This window comes from Elaeis guineensis, chromosome 3 (genome assembly GCF_000442705.2).
Source record: "Elaeis guineensis isolate ETL-2024a chromosome 3, EG11, whole genome shotgun sequence".
Classification (NCBI taxonomy): Eukaryota; Viridiplantae; Streptophyta; class Magnoliopsida; order Arecales; family Arecaceae; genus Elaeis; species Elaeis guineensis.
The window spans coordinates 102,905,470-102,930,115 of NC_025995.2; the positions used below are offsets into that span (position 1 = coordinate 102,905,470).

Below are 24,646 nucleotides of genomic sequence, written 5' to 3' on the forward strand. Positions count from 1 at the left end.
TCGTGATATCTTCAAAAAAGCTACATCCATACTTCCAAATACACACCATCGCCATCCTCACCGACCAGCCTATTAGAATGGTACTTTATCATCCTGACACCTTAGGATGACTAGCTAAGTGGGCTAACGGGATGGGAGAATTCGATATCAAATATTTACCTCGGCCATCCATCAAAGCTCAAGCATTGGCAGACTTCATCCTCAAGTGTACCATTCCGAATGAGGAATAGAGCAATGAAGAGGCAGTTCTGATGACTGACAAATGTTGGGTACTCCATGTAGACGATTCCTCAAATGCCACATGCTTGGGGACCAAATTGATCTTAACTAGTTTGGAAGGAGTGGTCATAGAATATGCTTTGCGCTTCAAATTTCTAGCCTCCAACAATGAAGCTGACTATGAAGCATTGGTGATTGGACTCAGAATGGCAAGAGATTTGGGGGTTTGGCACTTTAGAGTTCATAGTGACTCACAGCTCATCGTTGATCAGGTATAAGGAGAATATGAAGTTCGAAAGCCGAACATGATAAAGTACTTACAGGAAGATAAAGATCTTGCCTTCGACTTTACCACTATGAATATCCAGCAGATATCGAAGACAGAGAATATGCGAGCCGATCTACTTTCAAAGTTAGCAACAATAGGTGCGACTGATCTAAAAAGGACCTCATATCTTGAAACTCTTGAAAAGTCGAGCATTGAAGAGCTCGAAGTGATGCAGACAGACCCCAAGCCGAGTTGGATAGATCCAATCTTACGTTATTTGTAGGATGGGATGATGCTTGCTAATCGAGATGAAGCCAAAATGTTGAGACACCTCGCACCTTAGTACCTCATCTACGATGGAAGATTATATAAGAGATCTTTTACTCTACCCTTTCTCCAGTGTCTCCGCTCCTCAGAAGCTGAGTATGCTCTATGAGAGGTCCATGAGGAGATCTGCAGCAATAACTTAGGGGGCAAGATCCTTGCTCATAAAATACTGTGGCAGGGATACTTTTGCCCGACCATGTAGATAGATGTTGCAGACATGATGAGCAAGTGAGACCAATGCCAGAGGACTTCAAATATTTAGCGTTGACCTTCAACCCCTCTAGCATCGATTACAACCCCTTGGCCCTTCGCTCAATGGAGAATGAACATCTTCGGATCTTTTTCTATGGTTGCGATGCAGAAAAAATTTCTACTCGTTGCGATCGATTATTTCACTAAGTGGGTGAAAGTAGAAGCATTGGCAACTATCACCTTGATCAAGGTTTGTGACTTTATATGAAAGTTGATCATCTTTTGATTGGGCTTGTCACGAGCAATTATTATTGACAACGGACGATAGTTCGATAATTCGAAGTTTAAGAGGTTCTGTAATGGACTGGGCATCAACCATAGGCTGACCTCAATAGCTCATCATCAGAGTAACGGTAAAGTCGAGGTAACAAATAGGACCTTACTGCAAGGATTAAAAACTCATCTGGGGTAAACCAAGGGATTATGGGTTAAAGAGCTATACCATGTGCTCTGGGCATATCGAACGATTCAATGACTTTTCATAGGAGAGACCCCTTTTAAACTAGCCTTCAGAATCAAAGCTGTTATCCCTCTCGAGATTGGCCTGCCCACACTGTGGGTGGAAGAATTTGATGCGGACAGTAATTCTTTCAGATTGAGGGTAAACTTAGGCTTGCTAGAGGAGACACGAAAACGAGCACGAATTCGAATGGCTAATTATCAATAAAGGATAACTAGGTACTATAATTCTCGAGTTAAAGAAAAGTCTTTCTTGACAGGACAGTTAGTTCTTCACTGAGCTGAGGTTTCTCGCCCAATAGAGCGATTGAAGCTTGCACGAAACTGAGAAGGCCCCTACAATATTGCCGAGATAGTTCGACCAAGAGTTTATCGACTTTACCAACTGGATGGAAGTCCAATCTTCAAAACGTAGAATGCCGACAACTTATGGATCTACCACCCATGAATTGTAAATATTATCGAATTAGAATAATAAAATATTTCTTTTGTCAAATTATGTTTTTCGACATAGGCACCTCACCCACGGGCGGGGTGCAGAACGTATTCTCCGTGTTTGCCATGCAGGTCTCCAAACACACACTCCTTGGCTACGGTCGAGGATCGAAACATGTTCTCCATGCAAATCTCTAAACATACGCTCCTTGCCTATGGTCAAGGATCGGAACATGTCCTCCTTGTAGGTCTCCAAACACGCACTTCTCAGCTACGATCAAGGATCGAAATATATTCTCCACGCAAATCTCCAACCATGCACTCCTCGACTACGATCGAGGATCGAAATATGTTCTCCATATAAATTTTTAAACATGCGCCCTTTGACTACGACCAAGAATCAAAATGTGTTCTCTATGCGGATCTCTAAACATGCGCTCCTCGGCTACGATTGAGGATCGAAACATGTTATCTGTGTGGGTCTCCAAATATGCGCTCCTCGACTATGGTCGAGAATCGAAATATGTTCTTCATGCAAATCTCCAAACACACGCTCTTTGATTACGGTCGAAGATCGGAACATGTTCTTTATCCAAATCTCCAAGCATACGCTCCTCGGCCCTAGTCGAGGATTGGAACATGTTCTCCATGTAAATCGCCAAATTTGTGCTCCTCGACTATAGCTGAGAATCGAAACATGTTCTTCATGTGGATCTCCATCGTGTGGATCTTCAAACACATGCTCCTCGACTACGATCGAAGATCGAAATGTGTTTCCCATATAAATCTCCAAACACACGCTCTCAACTATGGCCGAGGATCGAAACATGTTCTCCATGCAAATTTTTAAACATGCACTCCTCAGCTATTGCCAAGGGTCGAATGTCGACATGTCCGATCAATTACTTATCGAGCTAGGATAGTTGGAGATAATATTCCACTCCTCGTCGTGAAGCAATGTAAGACTAACAAACGGCCTTTTGTGGTACGGGCTAGACACCGAACTCAGCTAAAGCGAATCGACTGGACTCGATGACTTACTGACATTATTTGCCAAAAAAAAGGTGACTTCATTAGAAGAAAAAAATTTTACAAGATTTTGATCAGTCCATTACAAAATACCTCGATATGGGCCGAGGTTGCCAAAAAGGACCGACCCAACAAGCTCGGATGTACTTGAACTGAGATACAAAAAATAAAAGACTCAAGCCCCTTTAGGGGTGGCTGGTTTGTCGGGTTCAGCACAGTCAGAGAGGACAATGACGGCCAAAGGTAGAGTTTGGACTGCCTCTTTGGCTGCTTGATCTTCTCGCTCCAAGCTGAAAAGGTCCTCGACATGCAAACCCTCATCTTCGACCTCATCAACTTCCTCCTCCTCCCCATCCGACTCCAGGAGGCTAAGATCAAAATCAAGAACCACCTTCTTGATCTTCTCCTTGAGATCGATGGCTTCCTATGTGTATGAGGCCATGCCGTACTCCATCTTGATGTTCTGAAACTCAGTCAAAGATTTGAAGGCCTCGACCATGACGACCTTGGTGATTTTTAGTTTATCTTCATATTTTTTCTTCTCGATCGATAGTCGAGCTTCAGATTTGGCTCGAGCTTTGGAAAGATTGGACTCCAGTCGCTTCAGTTCCTCCTTTAGCGACCTAGCCTCTTCCTCGACTTTGAGCTTCGCGAGTTGGGCATCATCCGCCCTTCTACTGGCTTGGTTGGCCTTTTTCTCAACCTCCCTTGAGATACGTCGAGCTTCGCACATCGCCTTCGTGAAGTGATCCACGTGGTGGGCGAGTTTAAAAAAAAAGAGGGAGAGAGAAGATCGGTACTAAATTATAAGATCAGTAACAACCAGATAATGTAGAGAGGTCAACACTTACTCGAAGTACAGATTCATATCAGTCTTGGACTCAGAATGCACCACCTTCATTGTTGAAGGCTTCGACATCGGTGGGTAGAAGAATCGATCGAAGAAGAGATCAGGTAACCCAGTAATCGCTGATGCCCTTTTGAGTGCCTTGAATGTCGGCATCTGATGAAACTCCCATCGGAGGAGAGATTTCAATTGGTATGTTGGTCGAGTGCGATGACATCTTCATTGAAATTCAGGATTTACCTGAGCTCCTTTGAGATGAGGATGCAGAAGGCTGGGGGACAGGTTCTCCTAGCATAGTAGATTGTAACGGTACCACCGCCTTTGCAGGCACCGAAGACTCCCTCCTCGAGGTACTGCTAGACCCTGAGAAGCCCCTAATGGTGGGCTGAGCAAGGATGCCCTCAGTATGCCCACGTTTTGAAGCTGGGGCCGTGCTCACCTTCTTCCTCTTCACTGCCTGACGAAGAGCTTCCACGTCGTTGGGATTTATTACTGTACGACATACGAGGTTAGCCAAAAATGAAAAATATCGAACTAAGGGAGAAAAAAGGAGACTTACTTTTTGGGTCGATCAGACTCAACCCGACCTTGAAAAAAAAATTTTCGGTGAGAAAATTGGTCAATGAAGAGAGAATGAGATAAAAAATCTGCTTCAACACCTCCTCCTCGGTGTCTAATAATATTGGAGCTCTGATTGCTGACCTGTGAAGTCTACCCCATGACGTGCTAAAGTCTCAGGATTGCTCGATCAAAATAAAAAAAAGTGCTCCTTCTAATTATGTACCGAGGAAGGAGTACCTCAGAAGAGACGATGTCCCCTCCAAGGAGAGGCATACCACCATCCAACTTTTGTTGGATGCTCCTTCAATGTGAAGCAAGCACGAAGAAGGTGAAAGGATGGTTCGACCTCAAGGAGAAGGCAGTGAGTGAAGAAGCCTATGATTTGGCACCATGAGTTCAGCGTAATGCTACAGAAACTTATTCGATATAACTTAAAGAATTCTACTACGAGATAGTAGAAGGGCAGCCAGACATCAGCCTTAAGGGATTCTTCGAATAAGCCAACTCGATCTTGACGAGGAAGAGTTATTCTTTCACCAAGAATGGCAACCTCCAGCTTAAACTCAGCTGAAATTTGATATTTCAACCTAGTGACCTCCAGATCCTCGGGGGTGAGGATAGAATTTATTCTATATGGACTGAAATCTAGAACTTTAGGTCTACCCGAAGAACCAACAACATCAGACTTAGGCTCTGCACTCCTAATGTCATCACCCGAGCTCCATGACTCAAGTTCCGCTCTCCTAATGCCACCACCTGAGCCCCAGGTGGTGGAAGATGAGCTAAGCTCACTCATGGTAAGAAAGGAACTGACCTAAAGGAGACGTGATCGAGCAACTAGAGGACGACGAATAATTTTAGCTCAATTTCAATCGAACAACTTGGCAGAATCTTCAAGTATCAAAGCTCTCCCCCTCTGAACAGCAAAAACAATATAAATGAAGTAACCACGGCCTTATTTATAGAAGGTCGGGATGGCTCCGATCTACTGACGATTTACCTCCCTGGATCGATGTTTGACAAGTGGCTCTCCATGATTGGTCAAAATGTGACTCCTGTGGATTCGAGGGATTAACACTCCAGATTCAAGGATGATTCACCTCAGGGCTCCGATCTTTGACATCTGTCCATAAAGAATAGCTTGACATGATCAGTCTTGGCCTCGGATTGATACTCTCTTCGACTGACCTATGGAAAGCTTGACCTTAAGAGTGGGGGGCATCTATTGTAGATATGTATCTCGGCCTCGGTTGGGATATCCTCGATACCGATCGAGCTATGGGATAAGGATGACTCGACACACTCGTAGATGTGATAAGAAGTTGGATGCTCAGTCAACAGCGGATCTTAGTTCTTCGGCCTCAGATGATCTATCTTAGATTGTCCTCGACCAACCTATTCTAGTCAGCAAGAGGACAAGTACTCGCTCCATGAACTCTGGTACCTCGATCATGATGATGTACTGTAGGTTGGCTCGAATGATCTATCTTAGATTGGTGATGATCGAGCTATTTCTTCCACCAATAGATCCATTCTTTCTTCAAATTGGAAAAGTCCAGATAAGATAGAACTCCTCTGCGATCAAATCTCCTATAATTTTTTTTTCTCCAAATCAATCTGTGCGACAAATCCAAAAATTAGCAGGACTCTGAGACGGATATGACTCAGACTCCTCTCTTATAAATTAAGGCTCCAGGATCTTCCAAAGTAGGTAATCAATCAATCGACTCCTCACTTTCTTCTCTCCTCGTTCTCCAATCTTCTGACTTGAGTATCGGAGGGTCTACACTAGAGAACGTCACTCCGATGTGGACTTATTTTGTAGGTATTCCGATGAAGCTCTAGTAGCGGTTCCATCTCGTCCACATCCACCTTGGCGTCTGACCTCAGGTGGAGAGATCGACAGTAATATTATGAAAAAAGAGTTGCCTTCTATTTTTAAGTAGAATACAAAAATGAAAATAAGTATAATTTAGTTGTCACTTTGTTAAACAATATATATTCAGATTAGAGGAAATTATGGGTCATCATATGAAAATAAGTATAATTTAAGTATTACCAGATATGTTGATTGTTAGGATCTCTATATTTGGTGAAATTATGGGTCATCATATGAAAAATGGAGCTTTAATGCATCTCAATCTCATCCCTGTAACTTAGATTAAAAACAGCAATCCAATATATGAGGCTCCTATCATTATAGGATCTAGAAAGATAGCAAAGAGATTATTTTGTATTTCAATCGCATGATCTTTAGGCTAAAATGGAGTAACCTTACAACTATGTCGAGGCTCACCATCTGCTCCAATGACTTGGTTGTGAAACCACATAGAGCTCATGCTCCTCTTTTGCATATGGCAATGAAAACAAGCTGAGTCTACCTATGTATAACAATTGGCAGAGGATAAAAGCATCGTTCAATCAGATTCTTGGATTTGTTTGGGTATATACCATATAATTAAATCTCTGTAATTTGACATAATTTTTAAATAATGAATTATGATTTTATGAATCTACATATTTTTTTGAAGGGGGTTTTGGGACCGTGAATAGGCAAGGAGAGTTTGAATAGTGATCGTTATGAGGCTTTTTCTAGTGTTCTTTGAGATTTGTGCTTCAATCCTGATTCATGGGATTGTCGGCAATCGATTGGGTCGGAGCATACTGTGTGCACCGGAGGGGATGTCAAGCAAGATAGATGATTGCTATACAGCCTCAAAGACGGACGATCGGCTGGGATCGAGCTGGCAAAGAGCAGTGTAAGATCGAACAATGTGGATCTCGCTGCAGCCAATGATGGAAGAGGTGAACGACCTGGTCCGATGGTTCCCGAAGGTTGCCATATCCCCGGAGGAGGTCTTAAAGGAGAGCACGGAGCATTGGGTGGCCACAGTAGTGGTTGTGAGGATCTTGGGCTGGTGGATGGCATTGGAGCTGGTGGCTAAGGAATTCCGACTTTGGACAAGGATGAAGGACGAGGTGGAGGCATACAAGCTGGAGAAAGGCTTCCTTCTCTTTCGATTCAAAGAGGCTTGGGACAGGAATTTGATTCTCCAATGGCTGTAGGTGGTTGCCGGATAGGTTTTGACTGTGGAGCCATGGCGGCCAGGGTTCTTTTTGAAGGAGGGGGCAATTGGAATGGTTCTGTTTTGGGTTTGATTTCTGCAGCTTTCAGTAGAGTTTTAGGAGGAGGCGGTGATTCGATAGGTGCTTCGTCTGGCTGGCGAGCTGTCTATGGTGGACGACTGCACGATAGAGCTATGTCACCTTAGCTTCATCCAGGTGTGTATGAAGGTTGATCTATTCTGACCATTAAGGCCAGAGGTGCTTGTCAAGGGATCGGTCGGTATTTTCTAGCAGTGGTTCGTCTATGAGAACCTCGAGGAGATTTGCTTCCACTACATCCACTTTCACGTATTGGAGGAGGTGTGCTGGGTCGGGGGAGGCAGCGGGATCTCGTCGGTGGGATCCCAAGCTTAGGCGATAGATGGGGGACTTGCCATGAAAGGGCCGTGCCTGGGGCCGTGGATGGTGGTTGTCCGTCGGTGGCAGCCAGAGATGGAGACTCAGGGTGGCTTGAGGAAGATGGCGGTCGGATCAACTTGGCCAGATTCAAAGATGGGTCAACCCAGATTGCAAGCGGCTAATATGGACTGGGATCGCACCAACTCGAGGGCTGTGATCCGATGGCTGGATCCAGCCCACCAAAATCGTGCAATGGCGATCTTCGGTTAGGTCCAAGACTGATCCAACGATTGGATCTGGTGAGGAGATCATAGAGATACGTGTAGTGGTACTTGCAGGCCTGAGCCTAGGCAGCAATCAATTTGGGTCTTTGATGGGGGCTGTGTGCGGGCTGTCGTCGGACGGACATGAGGGCATGGGCCCTATTGATGGTGGGCGGGCCACGAAGACGGGAGTGGGCTCAACTCAGCCCAAGCGCACTTGACCCTTGGATTTTGATTTGGGCCAGACACCTTTCACGCCCAATGGCAAGAATTTGGGTCATGAGGGGCCCAAAAAATATTTCTCAAGGAAGAAGAAGGGAAAAGACCAAACTATGGCCCTCTCAGAGATCCATGTGGAGGCGACAGCTGGCACTGATGACCCTAGGGTCTTTTTGTTCTTGATAAGAACCTGTTGGGAATAGTGTCCCAAAGCCAATCGTCAGCCTGTTGACGGTTGTGCTCCTTTTGTATTAGTACATAAATTATAAATAAATAAAAGTTATTTTGATATTTTTTCATCACAAATGTTTCATCTTCTAATGAACTCCTGTGTTGTGGTGAAGTCCTTAGGACTATTTAGACTCGACAAAGGAGGATTTGTCGTTTAGTCCTTAAACATGTTCGCGACCAAATGATACGTTGTTACCAAGGACGACAATATTTATCGAGCATAGGTCGTTGTGTGCCATATGGGTTGGTTGTCCTCATAACCAAAGAGTGTGGAGACACTGGTATGGCATACAGGTGAGATGTAATGGTACATCTGCACTGAATGTGACCAACTCCAGAGCTATTTCTGCTGTCAAGATTTGCTCCGATGGGATATGGGTATAAATATCCCTCCGACCTGAGACCGCCACGGTGACTTGCAAGCAACTCACTGCACTTAGGCACTGGACTGCCTGAATTTTTAATTCAGTGACGGAAGGTTGCTGGGTGTAGTCAAGTACTTGACTTGTCGGTGCGTGTGTCAAGATGGGATTGACCACTCCAGTTTAGGAGCTGTGTACAGTCGTGTTTCAATTTAGCAAAACCTTGGCCAGGGTAGTCCTAGTGAGGAGTCACAGGACTAATTGAGTTGAGCACGATTCGGATGATATCATCAGGGTTGACAGTTTAACCCTGAGTCATCCTAAACACAGGGGTCAAAAGGGATGAATTATACGGTAACCATATTCACGTAGGTTCTGAATGTTGCGATTGCAATTATTCGATCTATCCGGTCGTCGGATACCATTGCTAGATGGTCACTTCGATTAGTACAGAAATTGGTTCCTGTGCTACCAGCTTAGGTTCGAACCTACGGGGTCACACACATTAGAGGTTCCTTTCTGATCTGATGGCTGATTATGAGTCTTATCTATCTGGAACTCTATGATTGAGAATTAGGATTCTCTAATCATGAGTTCCACACATTTTGGGTACCGGGGTCAAAATTTTGAATTTCGAATTTTGAATTTGAAATTTGAACTTTTTGATCAGGGTTTCATATCGATGGTCTCTGATGCCTGATTGCCCATCGGATTTGGACTCAACATTTATGAGAGGTTTAATTAGTGATTTAATCACTAATTAACTCAATTTGATTGAGTAATTATTTTTGGATCAAGTCCAATTGAATTGGATTCAGTTTGGATTGACCCGATTAGGTTAAATGTTGACCTAATCGCTAAGGTAGTTTAGTCCCTGATTTGATCAGGGGTTAGGTTTAGTTAATTTCTGATTTGATTAGGATTTTATTAAGCCTAATTAAGCTTAATTATGTTGGGTTTAATTTGGTCTAATTGTGCTCAACCTATTTTAAACTAGGTTGGCTCAATTTGAATCAAACCACCTTGTTTTAAATTCCCTGCGTCACCCAACTTCCTTGCACCCATTTGAATTCACGAGAAGAAACTTCTCGTAAAATTTTTCTCACGTAAAACCCTTCCCCACGTCCTCATTTGTGCGCCATATGGATGGATAAATTAATTAGTTAGCCATTCAAATTCAAAGCATGTTTGAATTTGAATGGATAACTTATTTCTTGCCCTTTCATCCTTATCCATTTTGTGCGCCACATTACTTACACGAGAAAAGGTTTCTCGTGAAACTTTTTCACGCACAAAGAGCCACGCCCCTTCTCTTCTCACGCCCAAAAGGATAGGGATAAGTTGGTTTTCGTTTGAATTCAAATTTGATTTGAATTCAAATGTGTAACCTCTTGTCTTTATCCTCTCACGCGGATAAGACACGTTCGACGTTGTTTTAAAAAGAGGAGAAAGGTGGGACGTGCGTAAAAAAATTAGGAGAGAAACTTTGGGGCATGAGGAAGGCTTCTGCACAAGGTGAAGGTCCAAAACCTTCCGAGAGAAAAAGAAAGAAAAGAGAGAAAATTGGGCGCAGGGTTTTTGGTGTGTACCCTAGGGTTTCTACCTAGGGTTCGGGAAGTGAGATTGGTGTGCCACGAGTGTCGTGAGTCCACCAAATTTTAGAGAGAGATCCATCAGCCTCTCAAGTAACTGTGCAGACGATCCAGAGTATCCGAGAAGTCGGCACACATCGATCGAAGGAGTTCGATCAACATCTGCCATCAAAAGGGTGAAATCACGAACTAGCATTCGTGAGGAGCTGATCAGACGGGAGCTTCGTGTGGATGATCCGCAGAGGCCAGACAGTTGGGTGGCTGTGACGTGACGATCAGAGCCCTCCGATGGTGATCAGATTGCGGTGATTGACTACCCGCAAAAGGTGATGTGTTCTGAACACAGTACTGTAAAACGTTTACTGATTCAAATTTGAATTTTAAATTTAAATGCATGCTGTTGTATCATATTTAGATCCTAGTGTAGGGTTAATTAGTATTAATTAATGAGATTAATTAATAATTCCACTGTAAAATAGTAATTTTGAAAAAGTTTTAAAATTACCATTTTGCCCCTGCACTAAATTTTCGCTTCAGAACCTTCGGGGAGTAGGGGGAGGCTTCGATCCGGATGAAGGAGGGGAACTTTGCTTCATGGGGCCTGGTGGTGGAGGGTGGAGTTGAACAGGGGATGTAGTCTGGAATGGAGAGGGACTTGGTGCCTCAGGGGAGTGGACCCCCGCTTACATGGATGCATCAGTGGGGGGCCAGGATCCTATCCACGAGGTTGCTATCACCAGATTGCAGCAGGCAATCCAGGTGGGAGAGTGCCCATCATCGATGGATTCGATGGTTGTTTGGACTAAGACGAACTCTCAGGATGAGGGAGGCATAGGTATGGGCCCCACTCCTCGTGAGTCTTTACCATGAGGTTACTGATTTGGAACATTCAGGGGGTGAGGAAGCCCTCGTTCCGATCGACTTTCAATCAATTGGTACAGTAGCATTACCCTGATGTCTATGTCTTGCTCGAGACCCATCTTTCTGGGGTGAGTCTAGCCAGGGCTAGACGTTGGATTTCGATGGCATGGAGCACATACATAGTGGAGTCTAGAGGGCTATTCAGAGGCATTCTGGTGATGTGGCATCATCGCTCGATCAAGATGGATGCCTTCCATAGATGCAAGTATTATATGGCCTTAGTGATCTCGGACCATACTGATGGGCCTTGGCTGCTTTTCGGAGTCTATGCGAGCACCAATATAGAGAGCGGAGGGTGCTGTGGTTCGAGATCTCTAGATTGATCTTGCAGAGCTTGCCTTCCCTCATCGTCAGAGATTTTAATTGTATTGTGAGATCCCATGAGAAGAGGAGAGGCACGTAGTTTGGGGACAATATTGACTCTAGAGAGTTTAGAGACTTCATTAGCAATGTGGGTTTGATTGATCTCGACTACTCGAGTCCTAGATTCATCTGGTATAACAACTGATAGGGACGGCTTGATTCTGGGAGAGGATCGATTAAGCGTTTGCCACTGCAGAGTGGATCCAGCACTTTTTGGGGCACCAGATTTAGCACCTTTCGAGGATCGCATCGGATCATTGTCTAATTCTCATTTCAACGGATGGCCTTCGCTTGCTCAGGGCCCTTTTTGGGTTTTAGAAGTTTTGGACTTTCTATCCTAGCTCATGGGATCTGGTTTGGGAGGTGCGAAGGATACCAATCCATCAGGATGCGAGGTATCGGATGATCCAAAGGTTAGAGTATGCCAGGCACAGATTCCTGCAATGGAATCATATGGAGGTTGGTGATATTTTCAAGCACCTCGAGGGGGTAGAGACAGATATTATAGCTGAAGAAGGATTGGGAGGGGGGTCTTTAGGAGCCTAATTTGAGAGAATTTCACCATAAGCTCTCAGTGCACCACTATTTACTGCGGCAGCAGGAGATGCTATGGAGGCAGAAGTTCAGGGTTCAGTGGATTAAGGAGGATGATTGAAACATCAAATTTTTTCATCAATATACTATGATCAGGAGGTCCATCAACCGTATCGACAGTTGAGAGAGAGCGGTGACAGAGTTGTGAATGATAGCGAGGAGATTAGGAAATAGATATTTCAGTTCTTCAGATCTTGTTGGACGACATCCTTGGGTAATGATCTACCCTTTCAGGGGTTCCAGCCCATGACCCATGTCTCTGAACTGGAGAATGAGGCTCTGACCTGTCCGGTGTTGGTCAAGGAGGTGCAGAGGGCACTTTGATCTCTCGAGATGGATAAGGCCCGGGTTTGGATGGCTTCCCCCACTCTTTTTTCGGCTAGTATTGGTCTATTATCAGAAAGAAGGTAGTGGAGGCAGTGCAGATAGTATTCTAGTTCTGAGGCATTCCAGAAGAGTGAAAGAAATCTCTGATCACCCTTATCCCGAAGCAGCAGGAAGCATCGACTCCAAGATATTTTAGACCAATCAGTCTCTATACCACTTTTTACAAGGTGTGTGTCAGGATCCTGATCGATCATCTGAAATCGATTATGCCATGCTTGATTTATCTGAAGCAGGATGCTTTTATCAGCAGTCGGAACATCACTGATAATATCTTACTTATCCAAGAGTTTATGCATGATCTATAGCATGCTTCCGTCTGTCGGAGCCTCATAGTGATCAAGTTAGATATGAAGTGAGCATATGATCGGATGAGCTGACAGTTTTTCAGACGGACCATTCGAGAGTTTGAATTTTAGGAGAGCTGGATTAATTGGACCATAGATTGCTGGAGACTCCTAGCTTTGCTATTCTGATTAATGGTGCCCCAATAGAGTTCTTTCACTCGACAGTCGGGCTTCGTCAAGGTTGCCCACTCTCCTCTTATCTATTTATTTTATATGCTGATACTTTATCTCGAAAACTAAGAGCGACGGTCTGAGGGTTGATGTTGGAGCCCTACTAGCCTGCCCTGGGGTGCAGCCGCTCTCACACCGTCTTTTCACAGACAATTACCTCCTCATTTGGACATGCCTCGATGCGAAATGTGAGGTGTTTAGCATCTATTATTGAGGCTTACTATTGGATGTCAGACCAGCTTGTGAACTTATAAAAATCTGCAGTCATCTTCAGCCCCAAGATGAAGATTTAGGTGAAGTAGGTGATTATGGAGCGGCTGGAGATCTCGAAATTGATCGAGACCTTGACCTATCTAGGTGTTCCTATCATCGATTGGCATCTCCGGAGGATCGATTGCAGACCTTTGGAGCAATGAATTTAGGATCGACTCGAGGGTTGGCAAGCCAATGCCCTCTCCATGATGGACAAAATGATTCTTGTGAGATCGGTGCTCAGTTCTATCCCGGTGTACCTCTTGGTTAACACGATCGTCTCAATTTTTTGTCTCAAAGAACTAGAGCAATGGTTTCAAAATTTTCTATGAGGCTCGGGGAACGACAGGTGTGGGATCCACCTATTATCCTGGGAGGCAGTTTACTAATTTGTGAGGGATGGTGGTCTAGGAATTTAGTCCCTTATAGTCAGAAGGGAGGCTATGATTTTCAGACGTGCCGTCGGATTTTTTTATCTAGATAGACTATTTTTGGAGTAGGGTGATGAAGGTCCAGTATGGGGCGTGGAGCCAGGAGTCCTAGATCGAGGCACCCTATGGTTGCTTTTTTCTCTGAAAGGAGATTTGGTGCTCGCAGGTCTACTATTTTGGCTTAGGTCAGATGGCTGACTGGGGATGGAATTTCAGTGGTCGTGAGGCAGGATGCTTGGATCTCCAACCTTCTTTTTTTCTGATGGACAACCTACATTAACAGTGAGGTGGATGATCATCTGCATGTCTGTGATCTACTCAACGCTGATGGTAAAGACTAAAGAGTACAAGAGATCACCAGATTATTTAGTGATCCGTTTGTTGATCAGATCCTCATCACTCCTGTTTCGATTTACTGTAGTTAGGATCTGAGGATATAAGGCCGATCTTGCTGTTTTAGAATTTTCTTGAGGGATCTTTCTGAGTTATGTAGGCCAATGATGGTTAGAAGGATCAAGGCTACTTAGATTTGGAGAGTACTCACCCATCTCAGAGTGAGACTCTTTCTCTAGAAGCTTGCATGGGATCGGCTTTTGACACGCACACTTCTCAAAGATAGGGGCATGGAGTTGCCGATTTCTTATCCAATTTATGGGTTGAAGGATGAGTCAACAGAGTACACCATCTAGTGCTATCCAAGGGCCAAGTTGATTTGGAGGAGGGCTGGCAGCTGGCCTTTGGAGACGATTGGGGGCAATTGGTTGATGTCTTTCTTGAGTACGATCTATCGGAGTGCAGTTGACATGATGATCTCCACTTGGGGGTTAGGTTGGTGTACATCACCTACCAAATTTGGCTTTTCAGAAACAATCTAGTCTTTAATGGCGAGGTGGTTCTTGCACACCAGGTGTTGAGAGAATGATCTGCTTGATGGTGGAGTATAGTCATTTTGATGCTGCTAACTCATCCCTTGATGCACCTATTCACTAGGACTCCTTTATTGCTCCTGCAACGATCCGAAGGGTCATATTCATCTCTTGAGAATCTCCTTCTTCGAGGTTTGTCAAGGTGAACTTCAATTGTAGTGTCAGAGATGGAAGGGATGGTGCAGGGTTTGTCATTTGAATTTTGAATGCCAAGCTATTGGCAGTTGGAGGTTCTCATCTCTTCAAGCTTTCAATTTCGAAAGCTAAGCTTTATACTGCCTGGATGAACATCATCTTTGCCTGACGGGAGCTACAAGCAGAGAAAATCTTCATCGAGGGTGACTCTGCCATCTTCATTGGATGGATCTGTGATAGCAGGAGACAGCTAGAAGCCCATCCTCTTCTCTCTGACATCTGAATTGTGCTTTATATCTCAGTTGAAATGGTGGTATGATATGTCTGTCGGAAGGCAAACAATGCGGCAGATTGGATCGCATCGTTTATTGTAGAGCACTCTGGAGACTGGACTTAGTGATAGGATAATAGTATTCCACCAGTCTTGCAGAAATTTTTATATTCTAACTTTCTGAGTTGCTCTCTTATTAGAGTGATATGATCGCCTGCATGTATAAAAAAAAGGACTTTCCATATGTGATGCACTATGGAGGCCCCAATTTAGAATTTTCATTCATGGAGTCCCCCGTAGCCCAACCTTTATTTGGACTGATGACAAACTTCAGACATGTCGCACTGCATGCTCCAATGCTGGAAAAAATTTCTATAATTGGGCCGATCATGGAAGAAATTATATATGGTCGGTCTATCATCATCTGTCATGTGCATATATTGGGATATCCATAAAAAAATAGTTGGTTATGTGATATTTATTTAAACTATTCAAATACCCTTAGAATTTATTCATTCATCTTTTTTTAATATTTTCATATGCACGGCTACTCATCTTTTAATAGATATTTTTAAAATATATTCAATCATAATTTTTTCTATGATCGATCTGACTACAGGAGTTTTATCCTATATCATTTTGCACATGGTGTTTGACTCGGGTGGGGGAGCTGAGAGTCGGCAGAAAGGTTGCCGTCACTACTTTCTGCACTGCGCTCTCTAGTGGTCAGCGTGGTTCGGGCACGCCGCCGTTGGACCCGTGGGGGCATTTCGGGAATTCCAAGCTGGGGCGCGGACGCTGGTCAGCAACGACGAGAAAGCAACAAGACATCGTCTTTTTTCTCTCGGATCCAAAAAAGAAAGGGGAAGAAGAACCTTTCGGGTCTCGCTCTCTTTCGACGGCCGTCTGCGCTCTTTTTGGTAGCCCTTCTCTCCCTCATCCGATCTCTTTGGGTCTTCGATTTGTCTTGCAGTGAATTCTTGATTTGTTTCTCTCCGGTTGAAGTCGTTTTCCCGAAGAATCTAAAGCTTGGTGATGGTATATACATCAGATTTGTCTCTGATAAATGATGTATTCTTCTTGGATTCTGCTATCTAGATGCAACGATGGGTAGTTGATAGATGTTCTTAGGATCTGTTATCGACTTTGAATTGTTGTGGTGTGGATTTCGGGTTTGTTCTCTTTCTGTGGCTAGCTGTTTGCTTGGCTTCTTTCAGAGGATCTTGAGTTTACGACCGTTGTTACATCGGATTTCTGGTAGCTGTTACATCGGATTCGGGGTTTTGCGTTTTAGGTGCTAGATTTGTGGTTTGCTTGCCTTTAGTTTTTTGTCCCCCTCCTTGATGTTTTGGTTTAATATCTGAGGAGAATGTTGAGATTTCCGGTGGTTGTTGCACCAGATTTCTTCAATAAATAAGGGTGGGCCCTCGCCGTTGTGTGGTTTGGAGAGGGTCAGATGCACGCATCCTTACGCCATTATACGTTTTAGGCTTGTGTGGATGTTTTGATGAACTGATGCAGTTTCAATGTTCCTAGGGATGAAGATCTTTTGAGTTTAGATGGTTCTTCAGGGTTTATAGGGTTGGAATTATTTTGATTTCTGGGATTTTTGTTTTTTGGATCAGGGGATTCGTAGTTTAAGGTTTAGTGGAATGTGCCAATATGGTGTATAAGGTGGGAGGATCGAATTCTTTTTTAGTAAGTTTCTAATCTGGGTCCATGCGTGGGTTGGGACTGTAACATGTATGTCGCTCTTTTATTATAGTTCACGAAAAATGGGTTTTAAATCCACATTTTCATTGTCTGCTTTATGATCATTGTTATTACTTGTTGATAAGCTGTCCTGGACTTTGCCAAGAACTAATTAAAAACCAATCTTTTAAGATTAGGTTCTTAATTACCAATCAGGATATACTTTTTTTTTTTTTAATTTTTAAGTTACTCTCTGGTCTCTCTCTCTCTTTCTCTCTCCCTCTCTCTCTCTCTCTAACACACACACACACACACACATATGCACACACTTTTACATTCATCTATTTTTCTTTTGGTCCTCCATCCGCACTAATAGATTGTAGGCACCTTTTCTGCTCTGTTGTTTCTGTGCGTATGTTTTTCACAGTTTGCTCGTTATTTTAGTTTATATTTGGTAAGTTTTCATTTCATGTCTGCAGCTTCTTTCTCCATATTTGATTTTGATGTAAGGAAATGTACATTTTCTTCAAAGACTCCAAATCGTGCCTGTGTAAAATCCATTGTTATATTATTTTCATGTGTTTAGTTTCATAAATATCTTAGGCACGGAGCCATCCCATATGGTTTGGACAATGCTAGATGGTTATAATCTGTCACGGGGTGGAGCCTTGTGACTATTTGGTCTTATACCTCTGCATGTGTAACTTTTTGGATTTTTGATTTATATGTACATTTTGCTGTGATAAGGTACTTTAAATTTCATTGCTTTTTATCACATATGCAGGTTTGTTGACATGTAGATCTGCATATAATTTTTATAAACCATTCAGCCAATTTATTTGTTTGAGTCCTTGATGTTATTCCAGGTCAGTCCTCTGTTTATTTATCTATATCCCTACTAAAATGGGTCAGAGTGATTGTTGCAGAAAAGATTAGGATGACCAATTTTTACTAGTCATAAAACTCTGAATTCATTTAATATCTTCATAATTGCAGAATTTTGAAAAGAAATTCAAGTTATTTTTAATAAATTCCTTTCAAGGGAATAAAATCATACATTCATACTATGGGGGAGGTCATATCCACAATTGGAGGTTAAACCTTAAACATCAAGTTTTTTTAAAAATTATTATTATATTGGTTTGCATTGGTCTTGGCCACTTACCAATATGATATAATCGATACATGGGTTCACATCAACTTGGATGATATAAACTGGTATATTTTGACATATCAGCTGATATGTTATTAAAATATTGGCTGAAATTTTCTCATCAGTCTTTTGCAGTTTAAAATTAATGTTAATTGTTAATTCTTAGATCATTGTCTTATATGATAATTGACCTTATGCTGACTATATTAGCCAAGCTTTGGAAATCTCTGTTCCTAAAATTCAGCTACATATATTACTTATTCCCCATTTGCCCAACTTATCATATCAGCTGAGACAAACCAAGATCTTGGTCCATCTCAGTCTTGTCCACCATCGTGATGATGGAGATCTTTAGTCTTAAAAGCCTAGTTAAACCTAAAGTGAGGAGAATTGGGTGGATGAAGAAGTGGAAGAGAGGGAAAAAACAAGAATTTCTCCAATCCAACTCAAAGTTCAGCTGGAAAATGCTACTTTTAAAATAATTAAAAATCATGGAGTCTCTACATATAGCCATTAGTTAAGAATTGCTTCAGAGTTGTGTCAATAATTCAGCATTACCTGTCAATACATTTCCATGGTTTTGTGTAATTGTCACCTAAACTTTGAGAAGTTGCTAATATTGAAATTTGTAAAAAATTATTATCTCGGATTTACGCTCTGGTTCTTTTCTGTATAATCAAATTTTATCTAAATATTTGCCATTTTCCAGATAACTTGCTTTCTTTCTTCCTTGTTGCTTTGAAAGAAGATACTATCATGCACATAGTTTGCCTTTTTTTTTTTTTTTTTTTTTGATTCACTGGTTCATGACCCTTATTTACAAATTAGAGCTGAAGGTAATGGGACGTGTGTGTCTGTGCATGTGAGAACATGTGTGCATGCACATATATCACTTGGAGATTCTAGTATGTAAAGACAATATTGGGAGGCCTCAAGAGTTCTTCTTTTTTCTCCCTTCTTATCATACTGTTTTCAAGAACTCTTTTGCATTGTGTAATATGTTAAATAAAAAAGTATGTAAAGACACCAAACAATATTGGGCTGCCTCAAGAGTTCTTCTTTTTCTCCCTTCATATCATACTGTTTTGAAGAACTCTTTTGCATTTTGTAATATGTTAAATAAATAAGTTTAAGCTGGAAAGGCTTTTGTTTTGCTGAGGTACAAGAATACTTGACTGAGGTGAAGTTTTTTAGGTAATTTTAGCTGAACTATTTATGAATATTCCATCAAAAAAAAAAAAATGAACTCCCTCTTTCGTAGCATCAAAATGTCTTTCCTATTTTTTGATGAGACTAATTAATCTTTGTCTTAAAGCATTTATTGTTTTAAGTGGTTATAGTTTTTTGCGAAATTTCTTTTCTTCTTTGTATATTTGCTCTTAATTCTGGGTATATCGAAACTCATTGAGATGTTGCCTGATTGCACTATTTTGCTTTCCTTTTACTCCCACGTACCAGCCATTGGTCAATCTTCAATGCATTTTTGCATTTGATATCTTAAATTTATTTGAATTTGGACATTATCAGTATCTTTGAAAGGTTCCTCTGAGCCATGCTTCAGAGCAAATGTTTAAACCTAGTTGGTACCAGGCAACTAAAATCACACCTGTGACCGATCAGGTAATGGTTGCACCTGCAACCCCAATCACCCCCTTATCGACCAACTCCCTGTAGTTATTGATTGGTAAGTAACTGGCACCAAGTGGAATGGGGTTTGACACTAACCAGTATGGACTGATACTGATCAGAACATATAGGAAAGGGTCCCTGTTTTTTTTCTGTTGGCATTCAAATGGGGAGCGGAGGAAGGGGAAGGGAGAAGGAGAGGGATGATAAAGGAAAAAAAAAACACCAATAAAAATAGAAACAATTAAAACAAGGAACAAAATAAAAGCCTTAATTAACCTAATTTATGGCCTGAACAAACATAAAAGAATCTAAACAACAATAAAATCGATACAAAGAGAAAAAACTCAAAAAATTAGCATTCTGTGCCAACAGCTCCCTTTGGTATTATATTGACTTGTTGCCCAACTAATACTGGCACAGGGAGCAGGACTTTTAACTCTTTTCAAAATATAGCTGTGTCTCACATTAATTATACAATATATAGAATGTTTTATCAAGTTGCAAGGACTATTTTGAAACCTGGCTTCTACTCCTGTGTTCATTTCCTAACTTTTTGACTAGCTCTTTACCTCAACAAAAAAAAAGAAGAAAGACTAGCTCTTTCCACTTATTGCTAGCATTTTTTTTTTTTTCAAAAAACAAAAGCAGTGCAAGGTTAACTAAATCTGACCTTTGATTGTTATGTCATTTTTTGTCCCCTTCATTGTGCATTTAAACTTCATATACAGTAGTTATTCAAAATGGATAAATTTTATTATTATTGTACCAAGGTTTCAAAGCTCAATTTAGTTTCATCAAGATTGTGGAGTTTGGTTTTGACAATGTTGCTCCAATTTTCTAAGTTTTGGTCCAAAAAAGGAAAAGTAGGAGAATAATAAAAGAAATCAAGAAAATTTATCAAAAACTATTTCTTAGTATTTCGCATTATGTGGGATCTCCATTATATAGTTTCGGCAATTCTAGGCTGAAATTAATATATGAAAAATCCATAAATTTTAATAATAATATGTACCTCATTAATTTGACCCCATCATGTATTCACATGCATGCATCTCCAGTGGTTGACTTCTTGATCAATAGATTGTCTTAACGTGCATGAAGTTCTTTCGCAATCAATGAATCTTTTGATTATCAACTGTTTGCACATTGAATCAGTCTATGATATTAATCATGACTTCAGGATCTCTTAACTAAGAATGAAATAAAATCCTTTGGCTCTTTTGCCTGATTTCGTTGTTGGTTCCTAATTTGGTATAGTCGGGGTAGCTGGCAGTTCTTTCCAGTAATGAACATTTTGGTAGTCCAGCACAAAAAATAATTTGTCCTCTCCTTTTTTGTTGAAAAAATCGCTTGATCAATTCAGTCTCTTAGAATTTGATTTTGACACCAAATGCATTTTTCTTTTTTCTTTTCCTTTCTTTTGGGGGGTGGGGTTGAGGAGGGGGGCGCTGATGGAATTTCTTGCTGGATATTGCCTGGGTTTTGGTTTAATGGGAAGGGTGTTGAGGATTGTACATATGAGCTATATCCTATCTAGAACAAAAAATAAGATTGCTGCTGGGAAATATGAGAAATGGAAGGAAATAAAAATGGAAAAGAAGGTGAAGATTGTTAGGTCTTTCAGGGGGAAGAAACAATAAATTATGTAACATGGGAGATTTTTTTGAAATATTTATAATTTGAGCCTGACCATACTCAAATTTGAAATCCACAATATTAATGTTGACTTCAGTACCTTTGACATATTTTTACAACTTAATATACTCAATCTATTTTCTAGTGAATGATTTGAATAATTAAATCATTTAAATTACAAGAAAACCCTGAATCTGTCTAAGAGTGATTGTTCATTAGGGAATGGGCATTTTTCCACTGGATGTGGCTAAAAGACATAAGCCTGGAAAAAAGTTGATGCATTTGGACACTCATTAGTTGCATTCAGGAAATGTGTGTTGAACAATATCTGATTAGATCTAAAACTATCTTTTAGACCCAGAAATTATAGAACATCTTGACTGAAATTTTTGAGACAATACTCTTGAATTTCTTACCTCTCTTAATTGAAGTGGTTGATACTAATCCATTGAATTCATAAATTATGAACCTGAAAGTTTGAGATCAATTAAGAACAAGAAGATTTAAAAGGCTTGTGACCTTGATGCAACATAATAGGAAATAATTTGATGAAGACTGAAAAACAGTCTCTTTGATTAATATTGTATAGTTTAGAGATTCTAATCCTATTTAGACTGCCTCTTACCATATGCATCATGGAATTCTAGACTTAACTTTGGTAGATTGCCTTTCCCAGCCACTCAAACTCTTTACAACTAATGTAAGCGAATTGTAGCAGCCAAGCATTTTATTTCTGATCAAATTTATTCTATTTTCCACTCTTCTGATGTAGATATTGCATTGTTTTATGTCATCCAATAGAGAAGATCCAGTTTTCTAAATATAGACATCACACTTGTTGTGATTACTAGGTGCAATACGTGGTGGTTACATGATTTACAATTGCTATTGTTATTTCATGTTTTGTGAAATACTGCTAACCATTCAACAACTATATATATAGCATTATCAAAATCATGTTCTTGTATGTTAAATAAGCATGCACATTACTTGGATAGCTGGTCATGTTTTTGGCAAGCTAATTTAGTGTCCGTGCTACTTTTTTCATCCCCCATTTGCCCTAGATTCTTATACTTTTTCTGTGGTGTTTTTAGTGCTTTGCGCTGGTAAATCAGTGCCCCTTTGGTGTGCTAGAGGTCTCCTAAAATGGCAGATGGTCATGAAACTGATAAGAACATTGAGATATGGAAGATTAAGAAATTGATTAAGGCACTGGAGTCTGCAAGAGGTAATGGCACTAGCATGATCTCTCTTATAATGCCACCACGAGATCAAATTTCTCGAGTCACCAAGATGTTGGGTGATGAATATGGAACTGCATCAAACATCAAGAGTAGAGTCAATCGGCAGTCTGTGTTGGCTGCCATTACCTCAGCACAGCAAAGGCTTAAGCTTTATAGCAAGGTTCCTCCCAATGGACTGGTTCTGTATACTGGAACCATAGTTACGGAGGATGGAAAAGAAAAGAAGGTAACTATAGATTTTGAGCCATTCAAGCCCATTAATGCATCCTTGTATCTTTGTGACAACAAGTTCCACACGGAGGCTCTAAATGAACTTCTGGAATCTGATGACAAGTTTGGTTTCATAGTTATGGATGGAAATGGAACACTTTTTGGCACTTTGAGTGGCAATACACGTGAGGTGCTCCACAAATTCACTGTCGACCTTCCAAAGAAGCATGGTCGAGGAGGGCAATCAGCATTGCGATTTGCTCGGCTTCGGATGGAGAAGCGTCATAACTATGTACGAAAGACAGCTGAGCTTGCCACTCAATTCTTCATTAACCCAGCTACGAGTCAGCCGAATGTTGCTGGGCTTATTCTGGCCGGTTCTGCTGATTTTAAAACAGAATTAAGCCAGTCAGACATGTTTGATCCCCGTCTTCAGGCTAAAATACTTAATGTAGTTGATGTTTCTTATGGAGGAGAGAACGGCTTCAATCAGGCCATTGAGTTGTCAGCGGAAATTCTATCAAACGTGAAGTTTATACAGGAAAAGAAATTGATTGGGAAGTATTTTGAGGAAATAAGCCAAGACACTGGAAAATATGTTTTTGGTGTGGATGACACCCTTAAAGCTCTTGAAATGGGTGCTGTGGAGACCTTGATTGTTTGGGAAAATCTGGATATTAACAGATATGTGCTGAAGAACAGTGTTACTGGAGAAATCATCATAAAACATTTGAACAAGGAGCAAGAAGCTGACCAGAGCAACTTCCGTGATCCAGCTTCAAATGCTGAGTTAGAGGTGCAGGACAAAACTTCTCTGCTTGAGTGGTTTGCCAATGAATACAAGCGTTTTGGTTGCACCCTTGAGTTTGTTACCAACAAGTCTCAGGAGGGTTCACAGTTCTGCAGAGGGTTTGGTGGCATTGGCGGCATCCTGCGTTACCAGCTTGATATAAGATCATTTGATGAGCTGTCTGATGATGGAGAGGTGTACGAAGACTCTGATTAGGAATTAGGTGACCCATCTGCAGAGCTGGCCCTAGGTTGTCTGTGATTGCTGTATCATTGGCACCCAGTTTCATTCAAATTTTGCATGATTCCTCCTTAAGCTATATAGATTTGATCTTTTTGTCTGTCATCTAAGCATGTGGCATACTGTAGAATATTTCTCAAGTTTTGTGAGTGGCGTGACATAGCTACTTCATATTTTCATAAACAGGGCAGCACTCATCAATTAAAGTCAAGATCCGGTTGGTCAGCTCAATGAAAAACTCAGGAAAACCCACGAATTTCAGTTGGATTATGGTGCTGGCAAAGTTTTTTTTGGGTGCTTGTGGTTAGTTTGCTTTGCACATACGCCTCATGGCACATTAGCAAACTTTCGTTCCGTACTATTTTGTTGAGCATGATTGCACCTTCGTTGCCAGAGTTTCTCAACTTCTGTTTAAACAGTAGCAGTTGGTTTATTTGTGCTTAAGTGTCTATCCTGATGGATTACGGTGCTTAAATATGTTAAATACTTATCTTACGCAAGCTATAATAGGTAGAGCTTTTGTGCATCCAGGGCTGCAACCTTGAGATATATGTGATTTTAAGGCAAAAAAAAAAAGAACTGCACATTTAAGAACAAAGGTATATGCTGTTCAGGAACTCATGCTGGCCCTAGCTTATTAGCAGTGTGGGCGCCATGACTTGGGTATGTTTGACCCTTAGGCTGCCCCATGTAAAGAATCAGCATACATCATGAGTTTGAAATGTTGAT

The 24,646-nt window shown here is 41.4% G+C and overlaps 1 protein-coding gene across 3 annotated transcripts; it reads left to right on the plus strand.

Annotated features, from left to right (window-relative positions):
- Window positions 1-16,087: 16,087 nt before the first annotated feature.
- Window positions 16,088-24,187, plus strand: LOC105041328 (eukaryotic peptide chain release factor subunit 1-3). 3 transcript variants are annotated; one of them, XM_010918254.4, is made up of 2 exons: window positions 16,088-16,244; window positions 22,528-24,187. In XM_010918254.4, exon 2 carries the CDS (start codon window positions 22,580-22,582, stop codon window positions 23,891-23,893), a length of 1,314 nt encoding a protein of 437 aa, XP_010916556.1. In that variant the 5' UTR covers window positions 16,088-16,244; window positions 22,528-22,579; the 3' UTR covers window positions 23,894-24,187. The 3 variants fall into 3 exon arrangements, with proteins under 3 accessions (XP_010916556.1, XP_010916557.1, XP_029119303.1); XM_010918255.4 differs by having other exon boundaries at window positions 16,226-16,362; XM_029263470.2 differs by lacking the exon at window positions 16,088-16,244 and adding an exon at window positions 17,822-17,882.
- Window positions 24,188-24,646: the final 459 nt, after the last annotated feature.

What these genes read in the sequence shown, in the direction of transcription:
- LOC105041328 (XM_010918254.4), top strand. Translation starts at nt 22,580, where the DNA reads ATGGCAGATGGTCATGAAACTGATAAGAACATTGAGATATGGAAGATT.